This window comes from Meleagris gallopavo, chromosome 2 (assembly GCF_000146605.3).
Source record: "Meleagris gallopavo isolate NT-WF06-2002-E0010 breed Aviagen turkey brand Nicholas breeding stock chromosome 2, Turkey_5.1, whole genome shotgun sequence".
In the NCBI taxonomy this organism is placed as follows: Eukaryota; Metazoa; Chordata; class Aves; order Galliformes; family Phasianidae; genus Meleagris; species Meleagris gallopavo.
The window spans coordinates 7328605-7345023 of NC_015012.2; the positions used below are offsets into that span (position 1 = coordinate 7328605).

General features: G+C 44.7%; 1 protein-coding gene across 4 annotated transcripts; it reads left to right on the forward strand.

The window, feature by feature from the left end:
- The first annotated feature begins 1657 nt into the window (after positions 1-1657).
- Positions 1658-14369, forward strand: LOC100539646. 4 transcript variants are annotated; one of them, XM_010706452.3, is made up of 10 exons: positions 1683-1757; positions 4410-4489; positions 5780-5994; positions 7394-7505; positions 8063-8207; positions 9809-9922; positions 10458-10602; positions 10856-11004; positions 11475-11614; positions 12919-14369. In XM_010706452.3, the coding sequence occupies exons 4-10, from the start codon at positions 7400-7402 to the stop codon at positions 13038-13040; spliced, it is 921 nt and encodes a 306-aa protein (XP_010704754.1). In that variant the 5' UTR covers positions 1683-1757; positions 4410-4489; positions 5780-5994; positions 7394-7399; the 3' UTR covers positions 13041-14369. The 4 variants fall into 4 exon arrangements, with proteins under 4 accessions (XP_019468096.1, XP_019468095.1, XP_010704754.1 ...); XM_019612549.2 differs by having other exon boundaries at positions 5898-5994; XM_019612550.2 differs by lacking the exon at positions 5780-5994 and having other exon boundaries at positions 1682-1757.
- The last annotated feature ends 2050 nt before the right edge of the window (positions 14370-16419 follow it).

The following is a 16419-nucleotide window of genomic DNA, read 5'->3' on the forward strand; positions in this document are numbered from 1 at the left end:
CTTGGGAGAAGAGGCTTACAACCACGTCACCACAGCCTACTTTCAGGCTGTTGTAAAGATCCATACAATCTTCTCTGAGCCTCCTCTTCCCCAGACTGAACAATCCCAGTTCCCTCAGCCACTCCCCATAACACTTGTGCTCCAGACTCCTCACAGATTCATTGCCCTTCTCTGGGCACTCTCCAGGGCCTCTACTTTTTTGGAGTGAGGAAGAGCCTATTCCAAGGATGAGCCTATTCCAAAGCAGCAGCAGTTCAAAATGGAGGAACCCTGAATCAGCAGCTGCCTTGAGAACTGTACCCACCTCCGCCTCAGGAGTGGGCAGGTCTCAAGGACTGTGTGGTGTGGCAAGAGACCTCAGCTGGCTGAAAACCCTTCTGTGAGAAGTTGTTTCACCTCCCCGAGATGCAGAGCCCCGTCTATAGCTGGCTTTCCACAGGGATACTCAGTCTCAAATTTGAATGAGAAAACAGTCTATTGCATGACTCTGGAAAGAGCTCTCTGGGGATAAAGATGTGTGGGTGGGCATGTATGTGTCTTCATTTACTGCAGGCAAAAATGACAGCCTTATTTGTAGTTATGTCTGCCCTCTGCTTCCTGCTAGATCTCCCCTTCTGCACTCACGGCTTACCAAACTTTCTTCTCTGCTTACAGTTTTCCCTTGTTGCTGCAGTTTTCCATTGTTCCTTGCTTGCCTCAGGCTTAGTTCCTTTTCTGAGAAGCTGGAGTACAAAAGGCCTGGTTTTAATGAAGTTTAGGAGGAAACTGCTGTTTTGTCTTACATTTCTGACTGAAAGAGTTGCTCAATTGATTAACATTTTCATGTTCTGAAATGCAGTGTTTCTTGGAAGCTGAAGAATGGATGGAGGTCAAAGAATGGAAGTTTAAAAAAATGGAGGCCAAAGAATGGAGGTTAAAAAAACTGGAAGCTGCAGAGCAGAGGCCAAAAAATTGAATGCCATTTTTTGTAGCCTGCAGAATGGAGGATGTTTTTAGAGTTCATTTGAAGCCCAAGAATGGAAGCTGAAGAATGGCAGCTGAAAAACTGGATGCTGGATAGTTGAGGCGCTCTTGGAGAATGTCTTTTGAAGGTTAAAAAATCAGAGGATTTTTTGGATGGAAACAATTGGATGGAAACAATGGATGGAAACAATTGGAGGCCACAGAATGGAGGCTGAAAAATTAGAAGCCAGATAATGGAATCCATTTGTGGAGGCTATTTAATGGAGGTTGAAGTATGGTGCCTGCAGGTAGAGACACTTTCTAGATGCTGTCCAGAAGGTCCAGAAATGGAAGACAAAGGGTGATGGTTAAAAAATCAGATGCCATTTTTTTGCATGTGGAGGAACGGAAGCTGAACAATGACAGTTGAAAAACTGGAGACTGAAGAATGGAAACCACAGGAGGGATGACATTTTTTTGGAAATCATTTGTTGGAGGCCTGACCGCAGAAACCAAAGAATAGCTGAAGGACTGAAATTATTTTTTGAAGTCTGTTTTTGGATGCTGTTTTTATAGGCTAGTTTCGGAGGCTGAAAAATGGGGGTTGTAGCAGAAATGCTAAGTCACGTCTTGAACCAGTGATTGAGCATCTGCTAGGAAGGCAGGGCAACCAGAGGAGCTCAGGTGTATGCAATGCATCTGAGTGACCGGCAGCTGGAGCCAGGATCCACCCCCTCCCAGACTTCATTTAGGGGTTGGCAGGGGGCGAGAGCAGACTGCTGGAGGTCTCTGCATACTTTTGAGGCCTTTTGAAGGTATGTTACTTCTTTCTTTTATTTCTATGGCTGTTGTATTTGAGTAGATCCTTGTTTGCTGCAGCTTGGGACCTTGCTGCTCTGTTGACATTGCTGTGTTTTCCATTGTGTTACAGGGGCTTGAAAGTAGAGGCTGTTTTTTTGTTGTTGTTGTTTTATTTATTATTGTTACTGTGTTTTTACTGAAAGGAAGGGTATGTGGCTGTTGTATGGAATGATAAGAAGTGACATAAGGGAGAAGATGGATGTTGAAGGATGAGAGTTGCAGGGAAGAGGGTGAATGGACTCATAGTAGTACTGATGTAAGAACTCTAGTCAGAGGGTCTACTATCTGCAACTTGCCTCAATAATCTTTCAATCTCTGCAATAAGGCAGCCAGAAGCTGTGTAATATGTGGGTGAAATCTTTTTTCCTCACCATGGAATACAGAAAGTTAGAAGTTTTCAGGGTGCGTTATCTTTATCAGACAATAACAGTATAATAATAGTAATACATATACTGGTATCAGTTGAAATATGTGAGTGAAGGTAAGAAAAACATGAGAGCAGCATGTATTGATTGCTGCAGAGCACTCCATGTTTCCTACAAGTGACAGAATGAAGAACAATCTGAAACTCTGGTAAGATAACAAAATAAGGAGGAGCTGGAGCTGTGAAGTGTCCAGATAAGGACAAGTAGTCCCAAGAATTTGAGGGGAGGGGTAAGACAATGAAGCATCACAGTACAGTATCTGCTGTGAAAGTCTGTAAAAGAGACCTCAAGAAATCAATTGGGAGTTCCAATCAGGAGCAGGACATGCAATGAGGGTGCAATGGTGCTGTCCTACATGCTTCTTGCTGCACTCAAGTGGTCCTGGCCAGACCACTTCCAAGAGGTGCCTGTGAGTATTTGGATGGAAGGGTGGGAGGAGGTAGAGTCAATTTACTGGCTTTACTTTTTTGTTTGTTTAAGAGAAAATTGCTTTTCCCCTCTCTCAGGTCTTGCTATGAGTTCTTGTTGCGCTGATATACTATGGTGGTAGAACTAAATGTTCCAGTTCTGCTAATGGTTCATGTAGGAGGTGGAATCTCTCCATGTGATGACATTTTATGTATGTATTTCAGTTGCCTTTCAAAAAAAAAAATATATATATATATATATCAGATAACTGTATTGCAAAATTGCTACTTGAGGCAGTATTAATGGTAAAGTCAAGTTGTCATGTTATTGGATCAAGAGCGACACTGTAAACGTTTCAGAGTTCGAGCTTAAGTTTTGATGGATGTCAGCTGATGAATTTTAAAGTCTGGTTGAAAATCAATGTGTAGTGGATATCTATAGCTGTTCTTACTCCCCCCTCCCAGTCTGTGCCCTGCTGCCAGAGTGTGAATCTGTTTCATTCTGCAATAATAAAAAGCAGATTTTCCTTCTTAAAATACCCGAAGGGAGTTGCTAACACAGATCCTCTTCACTGTATGCCATCCTGGTTCATGTGGTCAAATCCCATCACTTCCAGCATTACAGAAGGGCTAATCCCTGCCATTGGAGACACCCAGATTAACTCACCATGGGATTAGAATGCTTGAGATGTTGCTAGAAGATTAGTATATTTGGTTCTCAATGTTTGCAGAATTTAGCCTGAAAATGACTTCTGATTAGAATTCATGGGTTGGTGAGGAAGTTTGGAGAAGTCTGGATTGAAAGCAAGTGGCTGTAAAGATTAAACTGGAATGGGAGTGCACAGAATGCATTGGAGATTTAAACCTATCGTTGTTGATGGGAACAAAAGGCACTTCTTTTGTGTTGTGAGCTTCTCATAGGTGGTTTTATTCTGAGTCCCTTGGCTGCAAGGGAATGGAATTGCCTTCCTGCCACCGGTTTTATTCAGTCGTTGGGCTGATCGCCTGATAAGAGAAATACCTCTGTCCTAGATAACATTAGTCTTTGTGGTGAGGGAGAGTGGCTTCTCAGGTGCTTTGCTTTCTGCAGCTACCTGCTAATGACACTGTGTGCCATTAAGTGGGTGAGCTGCCCAAAAATGAACTTGTTTCAGTTCCTGCACAATGCAAAACGAGGTTATTTTGAGGACAGGGTCTCTGCAGTGGTATTGTACTTAAGAGGTGATTGGCTCCCTCCTTCTGTGTTCTGCACTGGGACTCAGGCTGTCTGTGCTAATCACATTTTATTTCAATTGCTAGCAGGAGTATTCATGTTTGAAAGGGAACTTCCTCTTGTCAGCAGGGCATTAATTCCAGTGCCAAATCTGCTTGTGACTGCTCTGCACTCTGTAAATGCTTACATGGCTTTTTATTGCACAGGGCAGCAACAACTGAGTGTGGTCCCATAGCAGCCATTCTACATGAACTGAAATTTCACCTACCACCAATATTTCCGCACTAAACCACATCCCACAGCACCACATCTCCATGTTCCTTGATCACCTCCAGGGATGGGGACTCCACCACCTCCCTGGGCAGCCTGTGTCACTGCCTCACTGCTCTTTCTGAGAAGAAATGTTTCCTAACACCAACCTGAACCTCCCGTGACACAACCTGAAGCCATCACCTCTAGTCCTTCTGTCTGTAAATATGTGTATGAACAACTCTTTCTTAGCTGGTGTGTGTGTGTAATGGCATTTATCACACTCGCCTGAAAATAACACTCTTCCTCCAGAGGCTGGCACAGATTATCAATTGAAACCCAGGTGGAAAGTGGAGCTCTAAGACATCTCCTGGTGAAGCTACACCAGAAAGGTAGGGCTCTTCCATATGGGAAGTCTGGTAATGTGGTACCTTAGAGCTGCAGCTGTACTGAGAATTCCCTCTTCTGGGAATGCTGTGCAGCCTGGTGAAGCAAGAATTGTTCAGTTTTAACTCATGCATTTATAAACATCGAGCACATTCCTCTGCACTTTCAAAACATACTTTGGGGGATATCTGTAGAGCTGTGTGACAGAATCACTCTGAATATTTTATCCAAGATCTGTGTAGCAATTTCTTCTAGAGAAATAACTCTTTACAGCCCAGAATATGGGTCTGTAGTTTGTGCTTAGCTTACTGTGGCAAAAGGACAAGGCTACTGGTCTGATGACATCGTGATCTGTCACCAAAACACAATAAGTGCATTATGTAATAACCAGTAAGAACATGGGACAGCAAATTCCACACATAGAAGTTGCCCTGGATTCATATTAATATGCATCTAACTGATCAGCTTTGCCTTAGTAACGCATGTAAGGTAAAGCTGGCTGTGCTGTAAAGAACTTCAATCGTTCACTGGATGAAAATGGAATGCTGACATCATGCTGGGGTGATTTGGACTATCTGATAAGTGAAAGTGTGTGTGTATATATATGTTTTTCTGATCAGTGTTTATTCTCAGATTTGAATCAGACTGAAGCTACTGGTTTCATCATCAGAATACCTTCAGAGGGTGGACCTCATCAGGCTTACACTGATAACATAGCAGCAGTGCTGGCTGGATTCCTGGTTCTTTTCCACAGCCAACTTGATGCACACCCATGTTCTTGTGTTTATTTTTTTCCCCCAATACCCCACCCCCTTCCCCCCCCCCCAAAAAAAAACCAAAAACAAAAAAAAACAAAAAAAACCAAGGGAATCCCAAGCAGGATTCACTCTCAACCCCATGATCTAAGCAGATGACGAAACCTCAGTGCTTGGTGCTACTTTATCACTACCCTTATGTTTGGGGATCCACTGCTGTACTGCCAGCTTGATAGATGCTGTAGTTGCATGTGAGAAATGGTGTTTCAGTGGTGAAGCACGTTTTCAGTTGATAACAGGGAGATAAAGGATGTGAGGTGACTGCAACCTTGTAGAAGGTGGAGGTGATTCCTCTCCCTCCATCCCAACAGTGTGTTGTTTTTTTTTTGAGCCCTGATGTGCTTATTCCTTCCTTGTGGAAGCACAGAGCAGGACACAGAGGACATTCTTTAGCTTCTGTCTGTCATCCAATTTGCAACGTGCATTGCTTGGGCTGTTATAAAAGTCCCTTGTTAAGTAATTGTATTTCTCTTGCGTAAGTGTTTGCTTTCAGGAAGCTGTAGCCAATCAGAGGCTGCAACTCACAGAAAGCATTCCTAAGCACCGTGATTTCTGAAAATATTGCTCTGGTACTGATCTGCTGGAAGTTCTGTAAAAGCTCTGTAGGTTGGCTCAAGCAGAGGAGACTTCAGTGCCCGTGGTGGCTGAACTACAGCAGTAAGGTGCTGCCAAAGCACTGCGCTGAGCGGATCGTTGTGAGTAACATTTCTGATCCTTCTAAAGGGTGTCTGTGGCTAATCACTGCAGGCAGGGAAATACGGCTGGTGATGAAAGCCTGCGGTGCGTTAGAGGGAGGCAGGAGGTGAGAGATGGGTGGTGAAGCTATTGACAGGGGTTAAAATAATGCTTTCCTCTTGGACTTCCGTAAACAAGCACATGTTTCTCTGAAGCTGTGTAGTCAGGTCTCTTCCAAATATGCTAATAAAAAAGAAATGTGGTGCTGAATTCAATTACAGAACTGTCAGGAGAACGTAGACTTGGCTGGGCAGTGAGATGGAAGGGCCGTTCAGCCCTGAATACTGGCTCAGTATCTGACAACCAGTATTCAAAGGGAAAAAAATAGAAGAGCAGGGCAAGCACGCAGTGATATTTCCTCTGCTATATTTCCCGAACTTTCAGAAATCTGCAGGTTAGGTTTTCCTGAGTCAGGAAATATGTATTTGGTACTACAAATGGATTTGTCTTCTCAGAATTTGCTACTCAGCATACCTCTGTTAAAGACAATAAGTTGTTTGGAGTTTTGTCCACCATAAATCTCATCAGGATTTGATATCCTGAGTTGAGTTCATACATGCAAGTTTTTCATGAAAATGAACGGGCCCTTTTCTGTTTAGATGTAACTGGATAGGAAAGGTGTTCGTGGATTTAGCAGAAAACTCAGTCTCCTACTAAATCTCCTCTCCCGCTTCTTTTTGCTGTATCTGGATGCAGCTGACTTGCAAAAAAGCCCAGAATAGTAAAACTATCCACTGAAGTGGGAAATGGAATTTATGAGTTAGATGCTGAGTAGCTCCGTTGTTATTTCTGCCAACCCTAGGAGGCACTGAAGTGTTTCTGTATAGAAAAGGCGTCTTAAGTGCTGGGCTGTAAGGGGAAATAAAGCTATTGCCCATGCTGTGGAGGCATGTATGCATCGTTTTACAGAACTTTTTCTTGATGGAGCAAAGTGTTTACTAATGGAGATCACTTGGGAGAGCTCAAGTCACTACTTATGAAGCTGAAAAGATGTAGTATATAGAACTTAGAATCTATAGAGTTCTGAAGACCTGCTAAAGCATTTGAATTACTTTGATAGCCAGTGGATGAGCAGGTAATTCATAAAGAATCATAGAATCGTTGGTTGGGAAAGACCACTAAGATCATTGTCCAACCACTGACCCATCCCCACCATGCCCACATGACCATGTCCCTGAGTGCCACATCTTCATGGCTCCTGAATACTGCTGTAAGAAGAAGTGAAAACACCAACAGAAGTTAGCAGCTAAAACTGGGAAACTTACAGCCTCATTTCTTTTGCTAAAACAAATTCCGAATCGGAGAACAAAATGAAGCATGTGTTAGTATACCCAAACAAAATCTCTTATCCTTTTTCAGGGAAAAATGGACTCCATGCCCAAGCTGAAGATTTTTGTGATGTTGCTGTCTCTGGCTACTTTCACAGCCATGGTGATACTGAATGCTGGAAATGCCACTGGTCTTTTTAAAGGTAATGCAATCAGATGCTTTTTGTTCAGAGAGATGAGTCTTGTGCATTGCATCACTTTCTGATGCCTTAGATCAGTTTTACTACTTCAATCCATCAGAGCCTCTTCCAGTCCTTTGAAATCAAAGCAAATGGCCTGGATGTATCTGCTGGTGAAAGTCTGATTTTTACATATGTTGCCCTTGTATCCCTGGTGGAAGCTTTCCAGGTTGTGTTGCTGTGGGTTTCTTAGAGGATAGTGCTTGGTTTGCATGCTGCCCAGCTCCGTCTCTCAGAAATGAGAGTCGTGCTTCTCTTTGGCTTTTGCACACAACTGGCTTTTCTGGTTCTGTGCAAGAGAAAGGTGCTCAGGGTTCCCCATAAGGGATAGTGATCCTGTAATGGGTTTTTGAAAGGAAGACAATTGCAGCATGTGATTTGTTTTCAACAAGGGCATCCTCTCAGGATCTATTGAGGTGTGGATTAAACCTTGAGGAAGATTGCAGGTTGAGAAAATAAGCAATCTTTCCCCATCCTTAGTATGTAATAATACATTAGGCTGCAATAACATTCACTACCAGGTCTGTTCCGGACAACCCCTGGCAACATCTCAGAGAAGTACAGCACCGACTTCACACCAGCTGGCTGGACTTTCCTCATCTGGAATGTCATCTATGCCTGGCAACTGGCGTGGCTCCTGTATGCGCTGTCAGGGATCTGCCGGAGGTACTGCCTGCCACGACACAAATGCTGGGGGTGGCACTTCCCTTCTGTAGAACAGTCTGTTACTCACTTCCTGGGCTTTCTGGTCAGTGCAAAACCGCTGCCATCCCTCTTGGCTTGACAGGCTGAGTCTCTTCTTTTTGGTTCAGCATCCAAAGCATAGAAGCAGGTTGGAGGTCTATATGAACTACTTTGTAATCTGTCCACACAAAGCAAGTCAACAGTTCTGTGAGGGTTGGTTGTTTCCACTGGTTTATGTAATCTGACAGTTCCCCAGCAGCTGCTTTGCAGAGGCTCATTTCATTTGTAGTTCTTTTCTTTTTCATTTTTTTCAACGTAAAAACATATCTTCTCAAATATTGGCTGGGAACATCCTTTATCACGTCCTTTTTGTGGAAAATGAGGTGATAGAAGCTGGCAGAAACAGTATTTAGATTATTTTAAACACTATTATTATTTATTAAGAGGAAGGGAATGTAACAGTTGTGAGGAATGGTGGAGAAATGAGGCTCGGAAGTGGATGTGTGAGCAAGGATGAGAGATGGGGGAAAGAGGGTGAACTGATTCATATTGTAGTATAGATGTAAGAAAAATGATCAGAGGAACCACTGTCTAAAATCTTCTAGTGTGAAAATTTCTTCACAGTGTGAGGAATTTTTCAACCTGAAGCCCTAGAGTTAAGGTGACAAGAGGAGGAGAAGCTGTAAAATCATAGAATGGCTTGGATTGGAAAGGACCCCCAAGGATCATCAAGTTCCAAAATATCTAGATAAAGATAGTGAGCATTTGGATGGAAGGGTGGGAGTAGGTAGAAGCAACTTACTGGCTTTACTTTTTTGTTTGTTTAAAGGAAAATTGCCCTTCTCCTCTCTAAAGCCTTGCAATGAATGTTTGTTACAGGGATTACCTGTGGTAATAGAACTAAATGTTCCAGTTCTGCTAATGGTTCATGTAGGAGGCAAAAATCTATCCATGTGATGGCATTTCATATATGTATTTCAGTTGCCTTTAAAAAAAAAAAAACTCAGATAACTAGATTGCAAAATTGCTATTAATACTCCTTCCAAAGAGCGAAGTCAAGCACTGGACTGCCACAAATGGAAGCTGTCTGTTTAGGCTGCCCACTGCCTTGGAAGGAACGCTGCTTCCACAAAAGTGTTTGTTTCTTGCTCTCCAGATACTCTTAAGAGGCCTGTTGTCTGTTTGGGAGCTGCACTGAATGCTGTTAGGTTACAGGTGACGCTGTTGAGTTTAGGTATATAAAGTCCTACAAAATACACTGTAAGGAAAGTTGGGCCAGAAGAATTACAAAGCAGGCTTCTGAAGAAGTTCTTGATGGCCTCAATTCTACCACTGTAAAACATGCTCTGATTGCAATCCAGGTGTTTACTTTCTCCTTATCCCACCTGTCCCTGCTCCTGACTGTGCTGGGAAGCTTGTGGGCTCTGCAGTGTGTGCAGGCAGCAGTGGGCACAGATCTGTCTCTGGTGTGCTGCCATCAGTGCAAGGGGCTTCCTGAGTGCCCGTGGTCCTTTGTTGTGGAGCTGTGGGAAAGGAAAGTCCTTGTGGAGGATTCTGATGGGGTACCTTCTTTTTCCTTACAGAAATGAATTTGGATGTGTCTTCATGAAGCCAGACTTGCTGCCAATACCTTTTTACGTGGCATGGATTCTGAATAATGGCCTCAATGTTGGATGGCTGTTTCTATGGGACAGAGAGTAAGCCACTCTTCTTACAGCAGCTTTCTAACCGTAATGTTGGGACTGCCTCACTAGTGAAACATTTGGGCAAGCCTTGGCAAAATCTACCCTTAATAACTATTTTGTTTTCTGCAATTTTCATCTTGTCCATGAGATAGATGGGCTGTTGAAGTTTTATCTCTTAACAATTGCTGTTCTTCAGTGTTTCGTCCAACAGATAGGACGAGCCATGGCAGCCTTCGTAAATACAGTTAAGCTCATTGCCTTGGATTGTTTTCATCATCGTGCTGGCATGAAGGGCTTATAATAATAGTACCACTGTCAAGAGATGAAGAAATCAGCTTCAGTGAGGAAATAACAACTTAATAATTAGGAGTAAAACAGTATGTCAAAATGAGGCCTACACATAGTGATTACCTTTATTAAAGACTTGATTAACTTAAAGTCAGTAAAGGCCAAACACTAAAGCTATGAATTAAGGCATTGTGACACCACTGAAAAAATGCATTGTATGTTGCGTGTGATTTTTTTTTTCTTTTTTTTTTTGTCCTAGATATCTCCTCCCAGCCCTGCTGTTGTTGGCAGCCCTCACTTTTACCACAGGGGCTGCTCTCTTCATTTCACACAGAGCCTTGAGTATCCATTCCATGTGGTTCATGAAGGGTCACCAAGCTGATCTCTGGCTCATCCGAATCCTAGTAGGTGGCATTTAAGAAGCTGAAAAAGCATGTTCAGGGAGCTGAGAGGGTTGTCAGTGGAGCTGCAAAGTTGGGCATGCGTGTGTAAATGTTTCTGCTGGAAATATCTCTAAGTCCCTTGGCACAAACTGAGGGTGGGCACTGTTCTGTCCACCCTTGCATTTCTATTCATGAGATGCAAGCAGAACAAAGGGAATTGGAAGCATCTGGGTTCCTTATCCTCACCCTTGTCCTCTTGCTGTACTCGTGGCAGGTGCAGAATGGGCTGGCACTGTATGCCACATGGACCACCATCGCCACTCTGCTGAACTTTGCCATTGTGTTGATCTACAAGTGGGATGTGTCCAATGAGACAGCAACCACTGCATCTCTGAGCATCCTTACCCTCATGCTCGTCATGTGGTGAGCAACCTCCTGAGTTCCCTCTGGGCCTGGAAGAGCTCTTCTACCTCTAGTGTATCACAATCAGTCCCTCTCAAAGAATGAAAACTGTCACTCAAAGCCAATTTTTATTCTGTAATTTTGCTGTAGTATACCCATGGGATATCACACCAGGCAAAAAAAAAATCCATTTCCCATGGCCAAGCCCCTTCTTGGGAGGAGCAAGGGAGTTTTTTACATGTTGATTCTCCTTCATACCTTTCCACTTGCAGAAAACTTGCATCTAATATGGGTTTATTTTTGCCTACATCTATCCTTGATAATTTTTTAATTAATCTTATGTGTTTTAATGCATGAATATTTTGAGCTCTGGTCTGTGCCTCCAACAAAGCATTCTTAATCTGACTCTTATTTTAAGCTTTTTATGGGGGTGCGGGGGGTGGAATTCCAAAGAAACAAACATGCAGCTTGGTCATTGTTTTTCTCCACAGGTTTTGTCTGGAAAACTTCTTTCTTGATAAGTACGTCCGTTATAACCTCACGATCTACCCGGTGGTTATAATAGCTCTGACTGGCAGCATGTGCAAGGACTTCTCAGTATCCTCCCCAACCACCAACGGTGTTTTTATAGGTGAATCTCTCATAATCTTTGGAGCAGTGTGGTTTTTCTTTGCAACTGAGGCTATTGCCTGTGAGCCTTGGGGCTGAAATCAAACCTAGTGTTGCCTCCTGTTTGCTTCCCAGTGCAATAAATTTGCCCTGATCACACATTTGTGCTGTCCCAGAGAAACTCACCAGCCCTGTGAGCTTTTGGTGCTCTGTTGGTAGCTCCCTGCCCTCTGACACAGGGCAGGCACACAGAACACAAGGCTGGGATGAAGCCTGTGGGCTTTGCTTTGTATTGCTTGTGATTATGGAGCAGTGCTTTAATGTCTGACCCAAGCAGGAGCTATATCTGAATTCTACAATGCAAAGCCCTGCACACGCTCCTCTCCTGTGCAGTCTAGGCTAGCACTGACAAGTTTGGCCAGAGTTATTTAGTTGCTGCAGGCCACTGTAGCTGAGCTGGATGTAATCATACACTGTAAAAGGGCTTAAGCTGTATACATGCTGTACAGACCACAGCATGGCAAAAGCTGTGTCATTATGAGTAGTTATGCTGGCATGAAAGAGGTGGGGATGTGCAAACCCTGTCTTGCTGAAGCAGTTTGAGATTCCCATTCCCACTACAAGATCAACAGAAGAGAGCACACTTTCACCCTTCAGCTCTCCCAGTGCTGCATACCAGTGATTGAAGGCAGTTCCTGGGCTTGCACTGCCAGCATCGCAGCCACCTTGATGTGTGTTCCCCTTCTGCTGTACGAGCAGGGTGTGCAGCTGGGAGTCAGGATTTGTCTAGAAGCACCTAGCAGTACTGAGCAGAGCTTGTCTGCCAAAGCCACGAGTCCATTGACTCCTGCCCTGGTGGTTATGGCCATCTGCAATGTGGAGGTGCGTAAGCTCTGGCAGACAGCTCTGTTCCTGCAGTATGTGCTTCTCCTGCCTTTATACCAGCAAAATTTCATTCTTAGTGGTTCAGCTTGTTTGGCTGGTAGGGCAAGAATGTGCTTTTCCCAAACTGGTGCCTGTTTCTTTATATAGGTCAACTATTCGTGGACTTGTGGGCATAAAAATACATGACATTAACAAACGTCTATAGGATCTCCCCTTTTTAGACATGCCTTGACCTGGAAGCATTGGGTATGACTGGTTGTCGGTCAGAGCAGATTTGCCTTACCCTGTAGCAGCCACCTGACATCAATGGGGGTAATGGCTCCCAGACAGAGGCCTTTGGGTTTGCTTTAGTCCTTTCCCTGCTGTCTGAGAAGCTAGAAAAATGACAAGAAGCACTGTTGTTCTTTTGTATGCTAACCTATTTCTTTGTTTCTGTTCTAGTTGTACTGCTGGCACTGACTTGTTTTATCTTTGCTGTTCGTCTGGCATTAGTCATAAGGAAACACAGTAATGAACTGCTGGAACCACCAACACCACCACAGCCATCAAGTACAGTGGCCTGAGACCTGTGGCATGGTGATGTTATGACAGATGCTTTAGAGGGAGGAGTAAGAGCTGAGCATCCTGCAACCACTGGTCATTCCCTCCAGTAACAATTGCCTTTTTTTTTGCCTCTTTCTCTTTTTTTAATATATCATGGATTAGCACAGCTTGTGCCTGCAAACCTGTCCTCCTCCCCTATTCTCTGAGCTCAGCTGTTTGCAGCTCCACCTCAAACGTGCACCCTCCTCTGTTCATTTTGCCTTGGATCAGTGGAGGAAGAGGCCCTGTAGATGAGTAGCTCTGTATGCCTTTGTGATGACAGAGCTGCTCCTCCCAGTGTGAGGAGGGCTGTCAGCAGATGTTTGGCACAAAGAGTTGCCCTCACCCTTTCTTGGGAGCTATGGTGGGCAGGGGAGGAGGGATGGCTGAATACTTCTAATACAGCTGCAAGCCTTTGGCCTATTTCAGGTTGCTCTGGCTCTAGAAACTGACAACACATTCATGTCTCAGCACACAGTATTATCTCTGTCCCTCTGCCTTGTTTTTCCTTCTGACTTTCTTACTGAAGTTTGTCACTGTATTGATGCCTCCATCAATGTTACTGTGTGTGGCCCCACAGTAACAGCAGATCTGTGCCCCCCCTCACCCACTCCTCCTTTCAGACAGGAGATCCAGGTGATGTGGGAGCAGTGGATTACTTTTCCTGAGCTGTGCCCATTTGGTGGCTGCCTCCTGCAGGAGGGTGTTTTGCAGCCCTTCTGCTGGGATATCAGCCATCCAGACACCACACAACCTGATGTGAAGGAGGGTGAAGCCTGCTTCACAGACAGCTTTTTGTTTTCTGAGCTGTATAGAGTGAGTTCATCCTGGATCAGTGCTTTGTAATGAGGCTTCAACACCGAGGGCTTGCTTTGGGAAGCCTGAATGAGAACTGACTGGACTGTAACACCTCTGCCTCTATTTGCTGTGCCTGCTAGATTTGATGATGCCTTGCTGGTGTCTGGAAAATCTTTCTGGATGCCTGGTGCTTGGAAATGCTGAATGTCTTGCAGTACTCTCACAAAGGTGAATTCTACTACAATACGATGCTATTGTTTACATTTAATGAAGAACTAAGTCTGTATTATGTGGTTCTTGTTGTTCTCTCATATCTTATTTTTAAATAAAGCAGCTACTGCCACCACTTCTCATGCAACCACAGAATCGTTAAGGGTAGAAAAGACCTCCCAGATCATCTAGTCTAACCACTCACCCTTCATACTATGCCCATTGTCTATGTCCCCCAGTGCCACATCTATACTGTGCATGAAACTGTAAGTAAAGGACTTTTGGAACCCATGCTTACAGCAGAGGGCCTGTTGTCTAATATGTCTGATCTGCACTTGTGGCTCAAAGGCTTGGTCCAGGTCTGCTTCCTGCACTTCCAGGCACCTGTAACAGCCTCGGGAAGCCCTTCAGACTGTCACAGTGCAGCAGCTTGGAGGCACACGTGCCCCATTCCTGCATCTGCTTTGCTGTCTGTGGTGCAGAGTTGGCTTAAAATGAGCTGAAAGGAGCTCCTCATTCCAAGTGCTGTAGCACCACGTTCGTCTTCTGCAGACCTCCCTGCAAGGAATCCCCTGACATCTACCCTGATATGCTGGTGCTGAGTGAGCCCCTGGGCTGGCCCCACACAAACAAGCTGTTGGCTCCAAGCCACCTTCCACCACCATTCCCTGGAGCCGTGGCAGGCAGACATTCCCACAGCACAGTGCTCCCTGCCAGCATTGGGAAAAGCAGCTTTACTTGCATCCATGGCAAGAGCAGGAGCCTAAAAATATAATCACCCTGCCTGCGCCTTTCCTTTTAGCTGCAGGCGGGGCAGGGCTGAAAGTTAATGGTGTAAGCCTTCCTATTTGCTATGTGCTATTTTTAAAGGTTGTTTCTTTCTGAACTGCCTTGTTTCCGCTTGTTTTCTAGAATCAGAAACACCAATGATGTGCGTTTTCCCCCACAACAGATCATTCTTCCAACAATGAAGCCACAAGCCTGCCAATTTTTCAGCACAAATAATCTGCCCAGCCTTTGTTTCCATGAGCAATTATGGGATTGGGATGAATTTTACTGGATTTAAAATTTCTTGGAAAGCTGATGGCATTAAGAACCCAAAGCCTGAAAAATTGCATTTGTTTCTAAAACCGTTAATTCCAAGCCTTGGCGAGAGCCTGTGTGTCTCTCTTAGCAGGATGCAAGCTGGAATAAAATAAAATTAAATTGAGACTGCCAGGGAGAAGGAATAGAGTCATAGAATAGACTCATAGAATCACTGGGAAAGACCACTAAGCTCACCAAGTCTGACCCCAATCCATCCCCACCGTGCCCACTGACCATGTCCCTCAGTGCCACATCTTCACAGCTCAGGACACCTCCAGGGATGGTGACCTCCCCACTCCCCAGGCAGCTGTGCCACTGCCTCACCACTCCTCCAGAAGGGAACAGGAGCAACCTCTCTGGGGAGCATGGTGAAGATCTCTGGATAAAAGCGCCGAAGACATATGGCAATGATGAAAGGGATGCGCACCCTTTGCTATGCATGCAGTCTAAACACGCTTGGGCCATCCCGAGCCCTTTGAAAACTGTTAGATGTTTTACAGCTAAATATTTATTTTATCTGTGCAGAGCCGGGACAGCCCCGTGTCGGGAGATTAGCACAGCTCCTTCTGCCAAAGGCATCTCGGCACGGAGTCACAGGCTTGGGTGCAACTCACACATGGGATGAACATGTGGGAAAATGATGCTGAAGGAGCCCAGGGTCCTGACCCTGCCCCAGCAGAGCCCTGGCAGCAGCAGGCAGCAGCCCCATGAGTGTGCCATGAACTACCCCTGCACTCTTCACCTCCAAGCCCTGAATATCCACACAGGAAAGCTGTGTTTTTTCTTGCCTCTTCGGGAAGAAATGAGTTTGAGGATGCTTAATACATTGAGAAAAGACTTCTTTTGTTTGGGATGGGTCCAATTTGGAGTGCAGGAAGTGATGGTGGCGTGATCTAGTGACTTGTCTCTCTTGGTGTTGTTCTAACAGCTTAAAAAAACAGACAGGATTGGAAATAATTCAACTTAAGAGACCCAAGACATGAATTAGAGAGAATAAATAGCTCATGTTTGTGCTTATGCCCAAGAACTGCCTTGCAGAAGGGGCCCACCACGTAGCTGATGGGGCTGTGGGCCTTAGGGTGATACTCAGAGGTCCCAGACCTGGTGTGGGCTTTGCAAGTTCTCCAAAGCAGGGTGGCCCTGTGCAGCCCATGCCCAAGCTGATCAGGCACTGTGCATGGACTAACCAGCACCCGTGTGTGGTGAATTCATTGAGTGTTCATGCAAAAGCAAAGAGGGAGCGTGGATGCATGTGGGTTTGGTATT